General features: G+C 34.7%; 1 protein-coding gene across 1 annotated transcript; it reads right to left on the bottom strand.

Annotated features, from left to right (window-relative positions):
• Positions 1-355: 355 nt before the first annotated feature.
• LOC144563318 (uncharacterized) lies at positions 356-3229 on the bottom strand. The gene is made up of 2 exons (XM_078312786.1): positions 3178-3229; positions 356-1826 (listed from the first exon to the last, which is right to left on the bottom strand). Exon 2 carries the CDS (start codon positions 1764-1766, stop codon positions 417-419), a length of 1350 nt encoding a protein of 449 aa, XP_078168912.1. The 5' UTR covers positions 1767-1826; positions 3178-3229; the 3' UTR covers positions 356-416.
• Between the last annotated feature and the right edge of the window lie 11839 nt (positions 3230-15068).

Raw genomic sequence — 15068 nt, 5'->3', positions numbered from 1 at the left:
AAAAATATACAAAACATACACGATGGCACCACAAACAGCATAGATTTATTGACTATTGGCATATATGGGAGTAGATTAAATTGTGTAGAAAGGGCTTGGTTTGCTTAAAGCATAGATTTAATTAATTATGATTATTAATTAGCATGGGAGTAAATTAATTAATATCAGAAATTGGAACTTGGAGAAACACTCATGATTCGGAAGGAATTGTATGTCCTCATAAAAAAAGTTCAATTTCAGTAAAGAAAGATTCATACATATTTGTATAGTTGAATAAGTTGCCTGTTAGGTGAAATAATATTGTACAACGAGAGCAAAGGTAAATATAAATAACAAAGTGAATATTGAATAAAGATAAACCACCATTCCTCGCACAATTTAAATTATATACATGATATAATGATTGTTTGTAGTAATCATTGTTTGTAGTAGCTAAGCGTACCATATAAGGTTTGAATAAATGTAAGGACAAACAATGAGATGCCGGCGATGACGGAGATAATTATCCATGGTTTGGAGCAGTAGCGTTCCTTGAACTCTCCAATTGCTCTATAGACACTTTTATTATGATGTGCCACCACATTCTTCTCCAAAGTGACCAGCTTATTCGGCAAAAGGAGATTACCGGTAATACAAGCTTTTAGCTCTTGTACACAAAGCAAAACATCCTTGTAATCAAACGTTGTGCTTTCGATGACACCACTCTCTCGCAATACTTGGACATCTGCTTCTGTTTTTAACAAGCAAGCTATGCATGCGAAATGGGTCGTGAAGGGCATTTCACGGTCTATGCGATACTGATCTTCAACTATGTAATACTGATCTTCAAAACTTAAAAGACTTCCATAGAGTACCCTGTCTAATGGACTAAGATACCAGGGTGTTAATTTCATCACTGCAGATACTCTCTTGTTGTTAGAGTAAGACACATCAATGGTGGCACCCATATCCTTTTGGAAAACAATTTGAGATAATTGCAACTTTGATGCACTAGGTATATGGAAGGTGTTAATCCCCCTAGTTGAATCCACCACATACTCCTCATCAGGTTGTCGAGACCAATGGAAGATGTGTACTAGATGTTTGAAACCACCTTTAGGAACGGTACTACCGTCCACTTTAGACGGGTGCTCAATTGGATGCAACTTTTGCATGAATATGCGCGCAAGTTTGTGTATTGGGATAACACAAAGTTTGCTCAAGTTGGAGAACTCTGTATATACAGCTTCAACAAAAACCCACGGTATCTGGTACTTCAATATGAACAAGTAATTAAAAATAAGCAAACTATCTGCTGCTACAAACTTTAATGAACTATTAATGTCTATAAATGTTAAACCTATTGGAAGACTATTTTGGTCATTCGCTTTATCCATAATAACCTTTTTGCTCTCTTCCTCTGAATGGTAAAGCATCACAAATATTAAGAAGCAACTATTGAGCATTAGGTGTTCAATGAAACGTTTGCAATTTTCAGCACGAAATTGTTTATTGACCCCACGATAGTAGCTCCAGGCTAGAGCTTCCTTCTTTTGCAAGTATTCAAGGTATGAACGTACGTTGAGATCATACCAGTGCGTCATACATGCAAAAATTTGCCACTTCTCGGTTTCGGGTAAGAAAGAGGCCCCAAAATCATCCCAACATTGCCAATTACCAAATATTGATGGCCTTTTTTCAAGGTTGCTATCCATTGATGGTCTGGTTGCATGGGAGAAGCCCGGCGGAATGTGTCGAGCTCCTATCTCCACAACCCAGTCATCCATTTTTTTTTATGTGGATATTTCCTCTAGTGGTTGTATTGCATCATTACTCATTTTTGTGTTCTGAAATAATGTGCAACGTGATTAAATTAATAATCAATACGTACATATGTTAATCGAAGAAACATGGCAAAACCATATCAAAAGTTAAGGTTTCTTTAGATAATTTGTTGTTTTCCCGTAAAAAACTGATCAATTTACACAAGTAAAACTAGGGTGTCAAATGGGTAAAACTACGGATCGGATCGGTGAGGGCATTTCCACATAATTATCATTATCCGTTAAGATCACAGATTGATAATTAAAAAAACTAATGGGTAATTAACAAATAAATAGATATAAAGCTTATATAAGTTAGCTAAAAAAATAACAAATAAGTATTTATATTAAATATAAAAATTATTATTATTTTAAAATGTAATTTATTAATAAATAAAAATATATAAAAATTTTATTAAATAAAATGATATAAGGTGTTGTACAAACTAATTTTATCATAATTTACTATAAAAATATTATATAAAATGTTGTAAAATCAACGTAATATAATAATAAAACTTAATAGTTTTACATACAAATAAAAAAATATTATAAATAATTTTATTTGAACAATTATTCTCAAATAAGTACGAAATAACTCTTATACATGATCCTTATCTTATAAGATAACATAAAAGTTTCTTACTTGTGTCCATACTTGTTAAATTTTCCAAAAAAAAAAAAACTCTTTATTCGATCATACCCACTTTATCAAATATGATATGATTCGGGTAAACTGATTTATAAAAATATTTCATTGACCTCCTACATAAAACAATAGACATTGAAAAGAAAACTCCGTAGATAATTCCCACTTAAGTAACAAAGGTCAATATATATGAGATGACAGATGATATATATATTATTAATCAAACTATGAGGTATATAGCTTTCTTTTTTAGACGACTAAATGCAAGATTTAAGCCCTCGAGATAGTTAAAGATTGAACTGTAGCATTAACCTTAGATATATAAAAATTGTTACAAATTAACGAGGCACTTTGCTTAATACTTAATTAAAATGAGAATTGATATCACCATACAGTCTTAAAATGATCTACACAAATCTACTGCTATGCCTACGGAATTCCTCAAAAAAAAAAAAAAAATACACAAATCTACTGCAAACTAAATCTTACTTATATATATATAGATAACGGCTTGATCAATATAATTGATCTAAAGTAATAACCATGCAAAACAAAAGCCACGTATCCTCTGGGATATAAAACTAATACCGACACAACTATTCATAACATCTAGTCAGCATATATACATACACACTGAACTTATTGTGAAAACTTACCAATAGGACAAATAAAAATTAGTATGAAAAAAAAGGCTGAGAATTAGAGAGACAATATAGAGAGATGTACCAAAGAGGAGAGGACGAAGTCTTCGTGTCAATGGCTCTTTCTCCAATTGATGATGAGGCGAATTAGAAAACTTAGGAGATTTGTAGAGGTTAATGGGCAAAGTGGACAAGAGAATACTATACAGATCCTCTGCTACGCATTGAAAGTTTCTCTGTGTAGCGAGCTATGTAGATTGGACCATCGTAACACGGTTCGCGTTTGATTCACGACTAAACGCTTTTGGGCCATCAGTGTATCAATCCGCAAATAATATAGTTATTCGCGAATTAAACGTTCAATTTGCGTATTAATCGCGTATTTAACAAATTTTGCGAATTAAACGCGTATAACTCGGCCAAATTCGTTGCTCTGTCGCGCGGGGAAGTTGAATTTTTTTAATGGAGTCGTAGGGTAAATTTGAGCATAGAGTCGCGTGCATTGGTTGCTTTTTGTTTTACTGTGCTCAATTTCTTGTGTTACAAAGTTCTATTATAAAATTCCAGTTTCAAGTTTTTGACAGGTGGGTCCAGAGAGGATTAGAAAGGTAAGATCCCATGTCAGAGATTACTATAAAAACTTTCTTGTACTTCTTTTCTCATTGGATAAATAAAGGCGAGCCATCTCGAAGGTCGTGGGTCCCAGAGACGTAGGCGTTAGTGCCGAATTTCATAAACACATCTCGTGTCAAGTGTCTCAAAACTCTACTATATACTTATTATTTTATATTTTAGTTTAGGACCAAGTTATTAGAGTTTCCGTCAAAAATAACTTATAGATACAGTAGATAATTTAATTTAGATTAAAATTTTTAAAAAAAAACACTATTCATCCCTCCCCCCCCCCCCCCCCCCCCCCCCCCCCCCCCCCCCCCCACCCCCACCGGCTCCTCTAGGTGCCTTTCGGACCAATATAGATATGACATTTTCATCTAAGTTTTGCTTGATAAAATATCTGTAAATTGAGCTGTAAATTTCTATGTTTGGTACAGTCGTGTTGTACAGGATTTTGAGATATAGCAATTGATGCCTTATTGTCACAAAAAAGTTTCATTTCTTCTTTGGGTTTAAATTCGAGCTCACTTACAATCTTCTTAAGTCATATTAGTTCCTATAACCCTTTAGCAATTTCTCTGAATTCTGCTTCAGCGCTAGATAACGTTACCACTTTTTGTTTCTTACTCCTCCATGTCATCAACTTTACTCCAACAAATATAAAATATTCAGATGTAGATTTTCGATCTGTTATATCAACTGCCCAATCTAAGTCTATATATCTCTCAATTTTTAGATGTTCATTTTCTTAAAGTAAATACCTCTTCCAGATGAACCTTTAAGATATTTCAAAATTTGAAACACAGTTTCCACGTGTTAGCTAGTTGTCATACATCATACAGTAGTGCAATTCAACTAATTGTTGAGGATAAGTAATTGGTGACCAAGAGCATGCCCCTTGTCCCTGTCTCCTCTACAATAATTTGTACCCCTTAATTATTTACATTGACTACTTCAAGTATTTTGATCAATTCAAGCCATTTTGTTCTCTATTTCAATTTCTGAAGCCGAAATGATAATCTCCATTTCTCCATTCAATTATTAAGCATGTTGGGTGTCTGATCCGCCAACGGCTACGATTGAAAGATGAAACTTCAGATTTGATCTCAGCCCTCCAATTACATAATTTGTCTTCTTTTAATTAAATGCATATGTTTTATGTATAGAAGTCTAAATTTAGTTAAAAATATACTCACTACATGTGCTGCTACACGATACGTTATAATTAAAATTGAACAAATTCTGAAATTTAGCGATATATTTATCTGTTTTCTTATTTCTTTGTTTCCATATTTCTTCTCTTCAATTGAGAAGACTCCACCTTCCGTTTTCTTATTTCTTTGTTTCCTTACCTCTTTTTCGTTTCTATACGGATCACAATGGAAATCATTTTTTTTTATTTCCTTATTTCCCTTTCTTTGTTTTTATACATATTAGTGTGGGCAATTTGAAATATATTTCTAATATATAATATATATAGAGGAGGGTTCAAATGCCTCCATTTTTGTGCCTCCATCATGCCTCCATTTTTTTAAACTTTAATAATTCAAAATTTAAAACTTAAAAGTCAAAATAAAACTGTTAGATGTGATCTATGTTATTTTCTCTATGTGCTCATAAAAAATTATCACATTTTAATTTTGCTTTTATGTGCATCAATAAGTTGAAAATTCAACGTCTAAAAATTATCCACATTAGTATGTTTTTTACAAGCTCTTGATGACAACCAAAATAAAATAGAAATGCCATGAGTTTTTACATGTACATAGATAAAATGATGTAGATCATATCCAACGGTTTTATTTTGACTTTTAAGTTTTAAATTTTGAATTATTAAAGTTTAAAAAAATGGAGGCATGATGGAGGCACAAAAAATGGAGGCATTTGAACCCTCCTCATATATCAATGTGTGTGTGTGTGTGTATTCTAAATTGAAAACAAAGAAGAAGAAGAATATAAATTGAAAACAAAGAAGAATATAAATTGGAACGTGTGTGTGAATATATATTTCTCTTATAATATGTGTGTGTGTGTATATATATCATATACATACACACGATAACACTTTTTATTTATGTTTTTTGATATCATATTATATGTCGATATTGAATTGTTGTATGATATTTGATATTAGATTCGAATCGAGTTTTTATTTGATATCATTGGTACTTAAAAATAAAGAATCATCACATCATCAAATTGTTATCAGAGATCACGATTAAAGTTAATTAAAAATACAGAATCATATAAATTTTCTATTAACATGTGTCTTAATTTTTAGATAATTATTATTTTAATTGATATATTTGTTTCTTATAATATGTTCCCGTTGCAATGCACGGGTATAATACTAGTATAATGTATATACGTTCCGGAATGATGCTTAAATACTCTTAGCCAACTGAGAGAGATGCATTTGTTCTTGTTTTTTTGGATCGGATTAGTCTATTGTCGTGTGGTATTTGGTGTGGCATTATTTCATTCGTTAATTTTGTTGGTTAATTTGGCAATTTTGTTGGGTCCAAATATTTTGAAAATATATTGGTCATTTAATATAATTAATTGATCGAATAGTCCAGAATAATTAGGTCTAAACAAATTTTAATATGTTTACAAATTTAGAGATTTTAAGGTGTCTGGTCTTCACTGAATATAAGGCCTATAACAATGCCTTATATTTAACAAAATAGATTTTCCTAAGAAAACAAGCAGCCTAAATAGGGAACAGTCAGGTTACAATAAAACTTTATATGGAGCATTTTCAACAAAATCTGGTGATCTAATAAAGGCCTGTTGGGCCGATCCATATGCCCACTTAATCTGGTGATATGAAATATATTTAAATTGTAAAAACATCTCTACAAACTTTTTTTATTTTGCATAAATATTTTATCAGAGTTAAATAAATATTTCTGTTTCAAAAAATATAAAATGATTGGACGCGGACAACAAACCAGATCCAGTTCAAATATATTAAAATCAGAAGACAAGAAAGTGAATTTTTTTGACATTCAAATGCCTATTTTTCATGTGGTCTTTTCTTTAGTGTTAAAACGAATGGTCTACATGACTACATGTATATATTGCACTAAAAATTAAATAAAGTTATACGAGGACAAGGTTTATGTGTTTGTATATAATATATAACATGTCACCTATACCACATGCACCCAGTATGCAACCACCAGCTTCTACCGTGGCTGGCGATGCACGCATCAATCGACCAGGCCCTTGTGCACCGTGCACGCATCAAGGGTATTTTTGGTAATATTGAGGCTCAACCCCCCAGCTATATGGAAAATGCCACTCGCAGTTGCTCCAACACAGCCATATATACATAATACCTTTGGCTCCGCAATAATTGACACGCCAACTGTAAGTCTCAGGGTCATACTTCTCCACACTCCACAGCACGCAACACAGTGACAAATGAATTATTTGGACTCGGTTTGACGAGATCAAAAATTTTTTGTACCACACATAAATAACCTTGTACCATTGTATTATTCCTGGTTTAGAGCTAAAACCTTGATTGTGTCTTTCAGTACCACACATAAATAACCTTGTACCATTGTATTATTTCATTTCCTTTTTATTGATACCTTCTCAATATATTTATAAATAAGTTGAGGGTTATTAATGCATTTTGATCACTGATATTCTTTTGTACCAGTATAGTCTATTTACTGGTAAGTAATCTATTTCAGATTTCTAGGAATTCATTCATGAAGAAAATAACATAAGGTATAATATGTTAAATCCAATAAATTGGTAATTTAAGCTGGTCATAAGGGTCTTATAGTAAATTTGCATATGTAGGTCCGGTGGAACTTAAATGGACAGATTTACGCTATAATTTATGGGCCTAGTGAAAGATAAATAATTTTTTTTTTTTTATCTCTGTACTAGACGTTCGAATTTATACCAGAAAACTGGAAATTTACAAAGATTAGTAAGTGGGTCAATTTGAGCTTAACTTACAAGAAATGAAATGAACTTAAATTAATTGTGTTGTTGCTTTGAAATAAACATGATTTAGACAACTATTGATCAAATGTAATTTGGCTGAGATTGAATTAAATAATGAAATCTGTTAATTACTAAATAGATATTAATTCAGTTATGTTATGTCGAAATAGGTGTAGGTTCAGTTGAGCGAGATTTTGCAGGATCCTCGGAGACTTCTAGACATTAGTGAGATATACCTTATGCGTATTCTACGTACTTAGATGCGGGATTACTCGACTTGTTTGATATTACATTTTTAAGAATTAAATTGTTATTTATTTGTCATGTTGAATGATTGCTTGTTGCATTATTTGAGATGTGTGAATCATGTGCATAGCCCAGTTAAATTATAATTGGATTTGTGTGTAATTTCGAATGGTTTACCGTTTTGTGTATTCTCCCATTTTGGACTACGGTCGAAAGTCACCATAAATTTGTGATGATTACTAACTTATCAAAGTCAATTGCTGGGCATTGACTTTGAATGATCATGCGCATATGGTATTTGGTCAATCACTTGCTAGGCAATGATTGATCGAATCAGTCAATTGCGGGACATTGACTGATTGTGACAGAGACTTTGGGTGACTATAAAGAAACGTCTTATTGATGTCATATATAGTCAATTGTGGGGCGTTGAATGTTTTGTTTAATGTGTTGGAAATTACAGATTCTGAGTTTATTGCATACGAAATATTATCTGACTATGAACCAGATTTTAATAAATGGTATAAGCTCAAATACTACAGATGAGTGTCAGTTTGAGGTACTATATAGGTACTGACAGGTGTGGGTTTAGCTTGGTCACCTGTGTGAGAAGTTGGTGGATCATCTGTGTGTGTTACCAGACCTAATAATCTGAGTTTAAGCCAAATATATCTTTGTTGAGCTTTATTTGATATTTTGTGAGTTGAGATTCGATTGAATATTGTGCTTGAGCATTTGCATTAATTTATATATATATATAAATTGAACTGTTAATGTCCATTTGTGATGATTTAATTCTAGATATAGATTAATTGCAAGTCCAGTGGTCTGATTGTGGCAAATTCACACTGGGAGATATTATTATTATTATTTCTCACCGGCTTCCTTTTTGGCTTTTTACAAGTTTCGACATCGTTGATCTTGGAGAGGCACGCGAGTAGGCCTTTATGTATATGCATATATATATGATACCATATTTACTTTTGTTTTGTTTACCGACTAGAGATATTGTATATTATTTTGTTGTACAGTTCTCTAAGTCGTACCCCATGGTTAGTATCCTTTTGAGATACTAGTATATTTTTAGTTTTACCAGACATTGTCCTTCTACTACTAAAATGAGATGTAATGTTACTTTTATTGTATATGTTTTCGATTAAATCATAAATGCCTTGTAAATATACATGAAATTGTATATTTTCGACAGGTTCTGTCACGACTAGGGATTTCGGGGTGTGACAGTTCCTTTGGTGGTATCCAAGTAAGGCCGGGCTTATAGATAGGCTGCCTGTTGGGGCTCTATGTTTAAAAAATCATTGGATTTTGCATTTTCATTCAGTGACAACCAGTCTGCTAGGGTTTTATTGCCGATTCTTCTTTCACTCTCTCTCTCTAGTCTCCATGCACCGCACTTTCATTCACTTCTCTTTCTCTTTTCGTCTTCGCTAGACCACCATAAGATCTCCTCCCCTCACTGCTCACTCACTCCACCAGCCGATCTCATCCTCCTCTCACGGCTCCTCACCAAAGAGCTCATCCACTCACCACACCAAGTCTTGATCTCCTGTCACCTCACCGCCATCAGGTCAGTTTACTTGAGACCTGATCATTGAAATTTTAGTGTTTGCTTCTATAAAGCGTGCATTAGATGTTGTTAAGATCCTCTTAAAAATCTACATAAATCAATGTATAAATCAACTTTATTTGCATAACGAATTGATTAAATTAATGCTCCTCTCTCTCTCATTCTCTCGGTTTTTGATGAAAAAATATGGTCGTGCCCTCATTTGATTAAACGAACAGGGTTACATGGGAAGTCTATCCCAGTTTTTTATAATAAAGATAAAAGTAACTCAAGTAACTCAAGATGTTAAATTATATTTCTTTGTTGTTTTGTTGTGCTAAATTATGCTTTGTTTTGATCGTATATATGGTTGTTGGGCATGGCAGGGCCGGGCCTAGTAAGGCAGCCTATTGACATAGGCAGGCAGACACAGGCAGGTATGGACTTAGCAAAATAATAGGGCATTAATAACCCTAATACAACACTCAAATTGAAGGTGTTTGAAGCACTATAGTAGTGTCTCCATATGACAAGATAATAGGGCATTTACAACCCTAATACAACACTCCAATTGAACATGTTTGGAGCACTCTAGTAGAGTCTCCAGAAGGCAAGATAATAAAGCATTTACAAACCTAATACAACACTCCAATTGAAGGTGTTTGGAGCACTCTAGTAGTGTCTCCAGATGATAAGATAATAGGGCATTTACAACTCTAATACAACACATCGATTGAAGGTTTTTGTATCACTCTAGTAGTGTCTCTATATGGAAAGATAATACGGTATTTACAACCCTAATACAATACTCCAATTGAAGGTGTTTGGAGCACTATAATAGTGTCTCTATATCGCAAGATAACAGGGCATTTACAACCCAAATACAACATTCGAATTGAAGGTGTTTGGAGCACACTTGTACTGTCTTCTTATGCTAAGATAATAGTGCATTTACAACCCTAATACAACACTCCAATTGTGGAGCACTCTAGTAGTGTCTCTATATGGCAAGATAATAGAGCACTTACAACCCTAATACAAGACTCCAATTGAAGGTGTTTGGAGCACTCTAGTAGTGTCTCTATATGATAAGATAATAAGGCAATTACAACCCTACTAAAACACTCGAATGGAATGTGTTTGGAGAACTCTAGTAGTGTCTCAAGATGACAAGATAATAAGACATTTACAACCCCAATACAAGGGTGTTTGGAGCACCCTAGTAGTGTCTCCAGATGGCAAGATAATAGAGCATTTACATCCCTAATACAACACTCCAATTGGAGGTGTTTGGAGTACACTAGTATTATCTCTATATGGCAATATAATAGAGCCTTTACAACCATTATACAAAATAACAATTGAAGGTGTTTGGAGAACTCTAGTAGTGTCCTTATATGGCAAGATAATATGACATTTACAACTCCAATAGAACCCTACAATTGAAGATGTTTGGTGCACATTTTAGTTTCTCTAGATGGCAAGATAATAGGGCATTTACAACTCTAATAAAACACACTAATTGAATGTGTTTTGAGCACTCCAGTAGAGTCTCCAGATGCCAAGATAATAGGAAATTTACAACCCTAACACAAGACTCCAATTGTAGCTGTTTGGAGCACTCTAGTAGTGTCTCCATATGGCACAGTAATAGGGCATTTACAACCCTAATACCACACTCGAATTGAACGTGTTTGGGGACTCTAGTAGCGTCTCCAAATGCCAAGATAATGGGGCATTTACAACCCTAATACAACACTCCCATTGAAGGTGTTTAGAGCACTCTTGTAGTATCCCCAGAGGGCAATATATTAGCTCATGTACAATTCTATTACAACAGCTGAATGCAAGATGTTTGGAGCACGCTTGTAGTGTCTTCTTATGGCAAGATAATAGTGAATTTACAGACCTTATACAACACTCGAATTGAACCTGTTTGGCGCACTCTAATAGAGTCTCCAGATGGCAAGATAATAGGGCATTTACAACCCTAATACAAGACTCCAATAGTAGGTGCTTCGAGCACTCTAGTAGTGTCTCCAGATAGTACGGTAATAGGGCATTTACGACCTTAATACCACACTCGAATTGAACTTGTTTGGAGCACTCTAGTAGTGTCTCCAGATGCCAAGATAATGGGGTATTTACAACCCTAATACAATACTCCCACTGAAGGTGTTTGGAGCACTCTTGTAGTGTCTTCTTATGGCAAGATAATAGTGAATTTACAGCCCTAATACAACACTAGAATTGAACCTGTTTGGAGCACTCTAATAGAGTCACCAGACGGCAAGATAATAAGGTATTTACAACACTAATACAACACTCCAGCTGAAGGTGCGTGGATCACTCTAGTAGGGTCTACAGATGACAAGGTAAGAGGGCATTTACAACCCTGATACAGCACTCCATTTGATAGTGTGTGGAACACACTAGTAGTGTCTCTATATGGCAATATAATAGAGCATTTAGAACCATTATACAATACACCAATTGAAGTTGTTTGGAGAACTCTAGTAATGTCTCTATATGGCAAGATAATATGACATTTACAACTCTAATACAATACTACAAATGAAGGTGTTTAAAGCACACCTGTAGTGTTTCTATTTGGAAAGATAATAAGGCATTTACAACCCTAATGTAACACTCGAATTGAAGGTGTTTCGAGCACTCTAATAATTTCTCCAGAAGGCAATATAATAGGGAATTTACAACCCTAATAAAACACCCCAATTGAATGTGTTTGGAGCACTCTAGTAGAGTTTACACATTGCAAGATAATAGGGCATTTACAACTCTAATACAACACTCCAAAAGTAGGTGTTTGGAGCACTCTAGTAGAGTCTCTAGATTCCAAGATAATAGGGCATTTACTTCCCTAATACAAGACTCAAATTGAAATTGTTTGGTGAACTCTAGTAGTGTCTCAAGATGGCATGATAATAGGGCAATTACAACACTAATACAACACTCGAATTGAAGGTGTTTGTAGCACACTTGTAGTGTATTCTTATGGTAAGATATTAGTGCATTTACAACTCTAATACAACACTCGAATTGAAGGTGTTTGGAGCACTATAGTAGTTTCTCTATATGGCAAAATTATAAGGCATTTGCAACCCTGATACAATAATCCAATTGAAGGTGTTTGGAGCACTCTAGTAGTGTCTCCAGATGACAAGATAATAGGGCATTTACAACACTAATACAACACATCAATTGAAGGTCTTTGGAGCACTCTAGTAGAGTCTCTCAATGGCAAGATAATAGGGCATTTACAACTCTAATAAAATAATCCAATTGAAGGTGTTTGGAGCACTCTAATAGTGTCTCCAGATGGCAAGATAATTGGGCATTTACAACCCTAATAAAACACCCCAATTGAACGTGTTTCGAGCACTCTAGTAAAGTCTCCAGACAGCAAGGTAATAGGGCATTTGCAAGCCTAATACAACACTCCAATTATAGGTATTTGGTGCACTCTAGTAGTGTCTCCAGATGGCAAGGTAATAAGGCATTGACGACCCTAATACAACACATCAATTGAAAGTGTTTGGAGCACCCTAATAGTGTCTCTATATGGCAAGAGAATAGGGAATTTACAATCCTAATACAACACTCGAATTGAAGGTGTTTGGAGCACAATTGTAGTGTCTTCTTATGGCTAGATAATAGTGTATTTACAACTCTAATACAACACCACAACTGAACGTGTTTGGAGTACTCTAGTAGAGTCTCCAGATGACAAGATAATAGGGCATTAACAACCTCAATACAACCATCCAATTGTAGGAGTTTGGAGCACTCTAGTACTGTCTCCAAATGGCAAGGTAATAGGGCATTTACGACCCTAATAAAACTTATCAATTGAAGGTGTTTGGAGCACTCAATCAGTGTCTCTACGTGGCAAGATAATAGGGCAATTACAACCCTAATACCACACTCCAATTGAAGGTGTTTGGAGCACTATTGTAGTGTCTCTATATGGCAAGATAATAGCGCATTTACAACCCTATTACAAAACTCGAATGGAAGGTGTTTGGAGCACACTTGTAGTATCTTCTTATGGCAAGATATTAGTGCATTTACAACCCTAATACAACACTCGAATTGAAAGAGTTTGGAGCACACTTGTAATGTCTTCTGATGGCAAGATAATAGGGCATTTACAATCCTAATACAACACTCCAATTGGCGGTGTGTGGAGTAATCTGGTAGTGTTTACAGATGACAAGATAATTGGGTATTTACAACCCTGATACAACACTCCAATTGAAGGTGTGTGGAGCACACTAGTAGTGTCTCTATATGGCAATATAATATAGCATTTACAACCATTATACAATAAACCAATTGAAGGTGTTTGGAGAGCTCTAGTAGTGTCTCTATATGGCATGATAATATGACATTTACAATTCCAATACAACACTACAATTGAAGGTCTTTGAAGCACACTTGTAGTGTCTCCAGATGGCGAGATAATATGGCATTTACAACCCTAATAAAACACCCCAATTGAACGTGTTTGGAGAACTCTAGTAGAGTCTCCAGAAGGCAAGGTAATAGGGCATTTACAACCCTAATACAACACTACAATTGAAGGTGTTTGAAGCACACTTTTAGTGTTTCTATATGGCAAGATAATAAGGTATTTAAAACCCTAATGCAACACTCGAATTGAAGGTGGTTGGACCTCTCTAATAGTGTCTCCGGAAGGCAAGATAATAAGGCATTTACAACCCTAATAAAACACCACAACTGAACGTGTATGGAGCACTCTAGTAGAGTCTCTAGATGGAAAGATAATGCGACATTTACAACCCTAATACAATACTCCAATTCTAGGTGTTTGGAGCACTGTAGTAGGGCACTGACGACCCTAATACAACACATCAATTCGAGACGTTTGGAGCACCCTATTATTATCTATATATGGCAATATAATAGGGCATTTACAACCCAAATACAACACTCCAATTGAAGGTGTTTCAAGCACTCTAGTAGTGTCTCCATACTGTAAGATAATAGGGCATTTACAACTCTATTAGAACACTTGAATTGAAGGTGTTTGGAGCACACTTGTAGTGTCTTCTTCTGGTAAGATAATAGTGCATTTACAACCCTAATACAACACTCCAATTGAAAGTGTTTGGGGCACCCTAATAGTGTCTCCAGATGGCAAGATAATAGAGCATTTACAACCAAAATAAAACACCCCAATTGAACGTGTTTGGAGCACTCTAGTCGAGTCTCCAGATGGCAAGATAATAGGTCATTCACAACTCTAATATGACACTCCAACTGTAGGTGCTTGGAGCACTCTAGTAATGTCTCCAGATGACAAGATAACAGGGCATTTTCAACCCTAATACAACACTTCAATTGAAGGTGCTTAGAGCAAACTTGTAGTGACTTTATATAGCAAGATAACATGGCATTTACAACCTTAATACAACACTCCAATTGAAGGTTTGTGGAGCACTCTCGTAGTGTCTACAGATGACAAGATAATAGGGTATTTACAACCCCGATACAACACTCCAATTGAAGGTGTGTGGAGCACACTAGTAGTGTCTCTA

The sequence above is a fragment of the Carex rostrata genome, chromosome 12 (assembly GCF_964058835.1).
Source record: "Carex rostrata chromosome 12, lpCarRost1.2, whole genome shotgun sequence".
Classification (NCBI taxonomy): Eukaryota; Viridiplantae; Streptophyta; class Magnoliopsida; order Poales; family Cyperaceae; genus Carex; species Carex rostrata.
Note: the sequence above shows the minus strand (reverse complement) of the source record. Positions and strands in the feature narration are given on the sequence as shown.